Genomic DNA, 7,904 nt, shown 5'->3' with positions numbered 1-7,904 from the left:
CTCGTCCATTCTACAGAACACTCATAGGCAGATATACATTGCGTAGCAATTTTTTATTCTTAACACAATCCTGGCTATGTCTCATATTTTTCTGCCGCAGTTGGTGAGGCCAGGTGGTACGCTGAGCTCCATTGGGGTCGCCACTGACGCGACATTACCTTTTGCCCCCGCATCATGTTATGACAAGAACATCACACTTCGATTTGGAAGGTATGCAGTGCTTCCACATCTTTACTAAAATATACTTATATATATTAGTATACATATACATTGCATATTTGTAGTAACATCCAGTGTTGCGTTTTGTTTTGCTATTCTGATAATGGTTCTAGTAGATGATGGTGCTTGCTTGCGGATGCAGCTACCAATATATGTACACCCTAAACCCCTAAACCGCTAAACCCTTAAACGTTGATGGCCAATCAGACCCGCTTCGCTTTGGTTGATAATTGATATCCAGTGAAAACTGACTAAGGTGGCCCATATTTTACAAGAGTGCAAATTCGCAATCGAAGCTAGTTAATAAGTATCCCTCACTTGTCATAGAACATCCAGCGTGGTCCTGTCAGTTCGTTGTGGACAGAGTCATATCCACCTTATGCCTATATCGTGGTGGGGGGTAGTAGGTTTGCTATCGCCCTGTTTGTATCTGTGTCTGTGTGCCTGCCTACTGTGTGTATGGTCCTAAACCACCAAGTCACACTCATTCCTAACTCGACCGTACATGCCATTGTTCGTCGAAGGTGTCCCGCGAGGTTTTACATGCCGATAGTGGCCGATATATTGTTGAATGATAGCCAATTTGCTGAGCATGTATCCGGAATAGTGTCACATACAATGCCGTTGAGCCAGGCCTCAGAGGCGTACGAGATGTTTGCAAACAAAACCCATAAGTGTACAAAGGTTGTCTTTGAGATGTAAAGCTAGATGAGGCTTACATCTGACAGGGGGGAGGGGGGGGGGTAGATATACACAGCCGAAGGCAATTGAGTATGAGGAATACATATTGCTGGTGAGTGTCGCCATCCATTGCTCACTTACTCATGAGAGCCTTAAGAATGTTATGCACGTCTACGTCAAGGCACATACATGCACGATACCCGATGAGGCATAGAGCAGAAGCGGTTATTCAGCGCAAGTAAACACAGTTTGAATTAGCAGCTGCGCTTCGACTGGTGAAGTTCCGATCAATCGCTTTCATACCACAACTTGCGCAGAGGCGGTCTGTGGACCGGTCTGTGTCTGTGCGAGAATACATACAACTAAACGAAAAACGAAACAACTAAACGAACAACTAAACCGAACAACTAATCGAATTGTCACGCGATGAACCTGTCGCAAGTGACAGAGGGACCTGAAAGCGTTAAACGCACAAATGAAGCAGTAATATTTAGGATGGGAACCCCTTGTATGCGTTAAAATGTGAATGGGAAACGTTTAACCTAATATGGCTTTTAACGTGACCAGATCTGTGACACTTTAAAGTTGGGAAGGGACTTCTAGCTATACGCTTTCAGTAATAAACAGTCGTACCTAACAATTGGATGATACGAAGTGAAGGTGCACGAGGTTGTGTTGAACACAGGAAGTAGATAAGAATTCACATCGGAAAATGTAGAGTGACCTTCTTAGTCAATCGCTTTCACACCGATGCAGTCACGAACACTGACTTTGAAATGTAGCGTTGGGTAGACATACTCTGGACGTGGCTTTAATTGATGGTTTTAGGGTAGTAAAAGTAAAGTAAACTATATCCGTTAACACTGACTAATTGGTAGTGAAGATGAAGTAAACTGTATCTGTTAACACCCACTAATTGGTAGTAAAGGTACAGTACACTATATACATTAACACCGGCTAATTAGTAGTAAAGATAAAGTAAACTATATCCGTTAATACTGACTATTTGGAAGTAAGGTAACCTAAACTATATCCGTTAACACTGGTTAATTGGTAGTAAAGGTAAAGTAAACTTTGTCCGTTAACACCGACTAACTTGTAGTAAAGATACACTTTATCCGTTAACACTGACTAATAGGTAGTAAAGATAAAGTAACTGTATCCGTTAACACCGACTAATTGATAGTAAAGGTAACAAGTGCCAGGTTGTGTGCTAGTCTGCCCGCCATAGACACATCACTCGACAGAGTGAGAGGCTAACGAGCTTTGCTTTACTAAATTCACTGACTGAGTCGGGTTTGTTCCACTGCACAACAGTCATTAACTACATCTTCATATTATCACCACCGAGAGCATCGTGAACAGTTCTCTTTCGTTGTTTTCTGGGGCAAATAGAGTCCCCTTGGCTGTGTTCCAGGGCAAAAAGAGTCCTTTTCTTGGGCTGGAGTCCAGACCTGATCTATGTATGCGTAGCCGTCTCCTGATGAGTAGCAATGCTCACGTATGCGAGATCATCTCTACCACAAGCACCCGTCCCTTCGGCCCAGAACCCACTACCAACTAAATGTACATATGCATACGAACGTATACAACCGTGCATACGTACATACTGCGTCTAAACCCCCACATCAACCATATGTTCATATGCACACAAACGTATCCGAACGCGTATACTTATTGCTTCTTGTGGTCCGCCCCCACCGCCTGTGCTACGGATTCATAGCCATCCCGTTTGAGTAGTTGGGCTAGTTCGCGTTTAACGTCTATGATCTTGTGCGGGCCCTCGAGTGCGAATGACGAGTACAATTGCACCAGCGATGCCCCGGCCTTGATCTTGCGGTACGCGTCTGCACCACTGGCCACGCCACCCACGCCTATTAAGGGCACCTAAGGTAGGTTGTTCCAAGGTTAAGTATGATAGCACAGCGAATAGAACCAGGTCACGGAAAAACGAGATTGTCGGTACATACATACATATATACATATAAATATACTCGGTGCACATAAAAACCCTAAAACCTCCCATTCAAAAAATAGCACAAATCAGTGCACATAAAACACTTAAAAAACATGGAACAAATCACATAGCCCCCTAAATTGTACCAAATCAGTGCACATAAAACCCCTAAAAAAAATAGAACAAATCAGTGCACATATGGTTACACACCTTGCCGCCAGTAAGTTTGTAAACCTTGCTGAGCACTTCCGTCGACATCTCCATCAGAGGCTTACCCGAAAGACCACCCGTCTCTGTGCGGTTTTCGCTCTGCAGAGATACGGGTCGGCTGATGGTCGTGTTGCTGACAATCAGACCGTCCACACCCGTTGCCAAGGCAACCTCTGCGGATTGGGTATGCGGTTATGGATTGAGTACGGGTGTACGTAATTTGTAGTGTACGAGGGTGTAGGACGAGGGCACGGTTTAGTAAATGTACATCATGCAGATCTTATTTACTGGTCCACTCGATACCTGTGCTGCCGACTGTCACATACAGAAACAGATACTGAGCCCCCCAAACCCATACATGTCTGTAAGTCCCTTCTCGTACCTATAAACAACTAATAACAGAAAAAATCACACCCATTGCTATGGCTATCGGTACGGTTTCAGCTACTACGTGATAGTGTGCGCGGAGTTGGCACAGGAATACGTTTGATGAACGTTTATCAAATGGTGTATCAGACGGGTTGGTAGATAACGGTTCTGTTGAGCTTCATAACCCACCCACACGCAGCATTTTTTTTTAGGGTTTAGGATTTACCCCTCACCTGCAATGTCTTATAACTTACACGCACACAGAGTGTGCTACCCTCACCTGCAATGTCTTCGATATCGATGTCGTTCAGATCGGGTGCGATCTTGATGAGCAGAGGCGGCAGGTCCTTCCGACTCTTCATCTGCAGACTGTCACGAGCGGTCTAAGCCAGAGGCGTAGGTATATTGTTATTAGTATTAGAGGGAAGAGAAAAGTGTATAGTGCTACAATACTAGCATGCACACACCTCCACAAGACCTTAGCCCCGGCGATGAGTGTAGTGAGTGTCGCTATCACGATATCCAACACATACATACGATTATTCACACAAATCACGATGCCATACTACCTAGCCTGTACATATAAACTATTGAATACACACGCACGCAAACACACATACCATTTGATATACGTGTTGAGTGTATAAAGCGCCTCTTTGCTTTGTAGACTACCGGGGCACCTATACACAATCAACTCGCACATGAGCACCAACAAACATCGTTGTATATAGGGATACTATGCACAGGTTGAGAACATATTCACCCATGTACAAGCATTTATAAATAAGCATATGGACACAATTACACACACATACATATATACATACATACATACAATATGCATACACAGATACATAGATACATATATATACATACATACATAGACACATACACATACCTTGGCATCGTTGATGAGCGTAGTGAGCGCCTCCTTGCCCTGTAGACTGCGCAGGCCGGGGGTGTTGGGCGACGACACATTCACCACCACAAAGTCAGCGTACCCTCCCAACACTATGATGCCTATAAGGCATGATTTGGTATTCATGTACGTGTAGTATCACATGGTGAGTGTTCGTGTAGGCACATCGAGTTATATTCTAACAGCTCCCAAATGCCAAGGTACAGATGGGTGACGTTTCATAGCGATCAAAAGCACAACCAGACAACGCAATGCCATTTTACGCCTCAGATAAAACCATCTCCAACTGTTTCTAAAACCCTAAAACCTTAAACTGTTGGTAGTACAACGGGAACGTACAGTATACTATGTTCCAACTCGGACAATTTAACAAGTGATATCGGTACACATAATGTTTCGGCATAGACATATGAAGTAGCGATATATGTGCATACTATGTTGCAAATTAGTCGATATATGAAGTGATAGTGGGGCGTGCGAGCCCTTGTAAATGTACGGTGTTTGTACAAGTATACTCGAAAGCACAGCACACCACGTGCCAATTAGACAATCTGCGAAGTAATATCCGTACGGGCGAGATATGGTTGACTACTAGTGTCAGTGCCTAGTACAACTATACACAAGCATACAATTGAACGATACCATAGACTGTTAACGCATTGCCACTGTAAAGACAGTATCGACCCAAAACGCATGTGCTGACGCTTTTTATATTGCCATTCCGGGGTTCAGAGACAAGGACACACAGTCACATGGATAAACATATGTAATGTGTTGTAACTCTCCATGCATCCATACGTGTGTCAGCGCGCCAATACAAAGGTACAATCAAAATTAAGGATGGCGACGCTCCCATACATGTATGTATGTATATGTTGCCGTATAGGGAATACATACCGGTGACAAAGTCTTCCGACAGCTCGGTGCTGACTTTGTTCATGAAACTAGTAATATTGCTCTGATACATGTGTGTACCTGTTGCGGCTAAGAGTGAACTTACCGGTAACAAAGTCTTCTGAGAGTTCGGTACTGGCTTTGTTCTTGCCCACATTGACACCAAACACGCGCTGCTTTTGACACTGCTCGGCGTCTTTCCCGCTGGTCACTCTCGCCTGCAGATTCTCCTCAACCATCTGCACACCCACACTATTGAAGCCGTATCTGTGTGCCGAGTAAAAAGTGCGCAATGTATGGTCTGATTTCAGAAGAAGGCTCTGAATATTACTTAAGTAAAGGCGTACAGACTCTGAATATTATTTAAGTAGAGATGTACAGGCCATGGATAATATATAGGTATAGGTTTATAGGCTATGAATCATATAGAAGTAGAGGTGTACATGCGAATATACTGTTGTAAACACAAGTGCGAGTGTATTGATGTGATTGGATGTGGGCACGTACAGTCGTACATGTCAAATTGTATCGGAAACAACAGTACAACGATCACAGTCGATCTAAAAGCACAGATAGTCTATGAATAGATTTTACCTACCTATTAGAACTATATCAATCAGAATACGCGAGGCTTCTCATTGCCGCCTGGGGCATGAGTGTGACACTCCCGCACACGGTAACCGCAACAAACTACACCGATAGGTATGTAACTTTTAGTAAAGATAGGCTATATATAGATTATACCTACCTATTAATGACCGCGCCATCCTCAAGCAATCGGAACACGCGTGGCTTCTCATTGCCCGCCTGAGGCATAGGTGTGACACTCCCGCACTCGACAAACCCAGCCCCGCCGTCAAATACGCCATCTACCGCCTCTCCATTCTTGTCAAACCTGTGTGTGGAGACGAATGGATGAGACATATATACCTACAACTCTATATAAAAGCAGTGTATGAAATAGGTACCGTACCCTGCATCGATCAGTAAATGGGAAGCTAATTGCATATGAGTGTACAGGAGGATATATATATATAAATATACACATATACATAAGATATACATATGCATATATATATATATATATACAGATATATAAATAGAATTGATGTAATAAAATTAGTTTAGATAGATCGCTTGTTAATAAGTATGGGCGCACGTAGTTATGTCCAATCAATGCGTGCTATCTCTACCTCCATAGTACGACAGCGCGTTCAGACACTTGTGTGGCACTCGCGCAGAGTACGATAGAGCTATGCTATCAAAAAGACAAGCGAATATACAATCCACAAGCATCTACATCCGTACTTATACTTTTATGTATCATATATGTGTGCCACCCACAGACTTATAGTTGTCAATAGTAGCAAGTAGTTTGAAAACGAATATACTCGCCTAAAACTGTAGCGACGTACCCTTATGGTGACCGTAGGGCAGCTCAAATACATGTTACACATTGCCTTGAACCAGCAAAATCACACTATCCAATCAGGTGTATGCTATAATTAGAATGTTCCTATGAAACACATATTTACTACTAATAAAACTATAACTATCGATATAAACAAATACGACTCCATGTTCCCATACCCTTTCACTGTCTGTTTGTAACTGATTCATAATGCAAACGCACATACCCAGCGGCGATGCCAATAGGATTTACAAAAGTCCTGCCCCAAATCTGAGTTTTTAGGAATGGATCGTCTGGCGCATTGTCCTTGGGCATCAAGCCTGCGCTATAGGCTACTATGGCCATTCTGTGGGCTGACTCTGGGTCAGTTAACCTCTGCAGAAAAAAAAAGGATTTCAACCAAATCAATCAGAAAATAATAGCAGTGGGATTATATACCTATTGACTGGTTGCGAAATGTGAATAAACATTCGTGTGATGTGATTTTTCTCCGAGAATAACTCGTCCCATAGAGTGGACTGCCACCAATCGGTGAATAAATCCGTGTCGCAAATTTACCATGATAAAAAACTAGATTTAAATGCAATACACGGAAGAGAATAATACGCACATATATCCGCAATACCTATATCCGTATCATATATATAAACATATATATATATATATACATATGTATATCTTACAATATATATATATATATATATTTATTTATATACTACAATATATATATATATATATATATGTGGGTGTGTGTTTGCGTATTGTAATATACGTATACATATACATATATATATATGTATACGTATATTACAATACACAAACACACACACATATATATATGTAATATACGTATACATATATATAAATATAAATATAAATATATATATAATTCATATATATATATATACTTATATAATACATATTTATATATGTTTATATATAAGTATCTTTAAATATGTATGTATATGTATACGTAAATATATATATGAGCAAATATGTGTGTATATATAAGTACTTTTAAATATGTAAGTATATGTATACGTAAGTATATATATGAGCATGTATATATATAAACGTATAAGTAAGTATGTAGGTATATCTATGAGCATATATATATATATTTATACGTACGTAGATATACATACATGCGTGAAAATACATACATAAGATCCCCATAGTATAAATGCGTGTATGTGTAAAATATATATATATATGTGTGTGCATATATACGTATATAAGTATAT

General features: G+C 41.1%; 2 protein-coding genes across 2 annotated transcripts in view; one reads left to right on the top strand and one right to left on the bottom strand.

Moving 5' to 3' along the window:
• Positions 1-2,464, top strand: part of SARC_04296 (hypothetical protein) — a gene marked incomplete at both ends in the record, with an annotated part of 4,755 nt that extends 2,291 nt beyond the window's left edge. The window contains 2 exons of the mRNA XM_014301882.1: positions 101-210; positions 2,296-2,464. Of these exons, the coding sequence (XP_014157357.1) occupies positions 101-210; positions 2,296-2,464 (279 nt within the window). The remainder of the gene's footprint in view (positions 1-100; positions 211-2,295) is intronic.
• The window catches only part of SARC_04295 (dihydroorotate oxidase), a 7,387-nt gene continuing 1,547 nt past the window's right edge, over positions 2,065-7,904 (bottom strand). The window contains exons 2-8 of the mRNA XM_014301881.1: positions 6,887-7,035; positions 5,998-6,144; positions 5,356-5,516; positions 4,335-4,456; positions 3,717-3,819; positions 3,068-3,240; positions 2,065-2,787 (exon numbers count right to left, since the gene is read on the bottom strand). Of these exons, the coding sequence (XP_014157356.1) occupies positions 2,575-2,787; positions 3,068-3,240; positions 3,717-3,819; positions 4,335-4,456; positions 5,356-5,516; positions 5,998-6,144; positions 6,887-7,035 (1,068 nt within the window). The 3' untranslated portion in view covers positions 2,065-2,574. The remainder of the gene's footprint in view (positions 2,788-3,067; positions 3,241-3,716; positions 3,820-4,334; positions 4,457-5,355; positions 5,517-5,997; positions 6,145-6,886; positions 7,036-7,904) is intronic.

Source organism: Sphaeroforma arctica (assembly GCF_001186125.1).
Source record: "Sphaeroforma arctica JP610 unplaced genomic scaffold supercont1.236, whole genome shotgun sequence".
NCBI classification, from domain to species: Eukaryota; class Ichthyosporea; order Ichthyophonida; genus Sphaeroforma; species Sphaeroforma arctica.
Note: the sequence above shows the minus strand (reverse complement) of the source record. Positions and strands in the feature narration are given on the sequence as shown.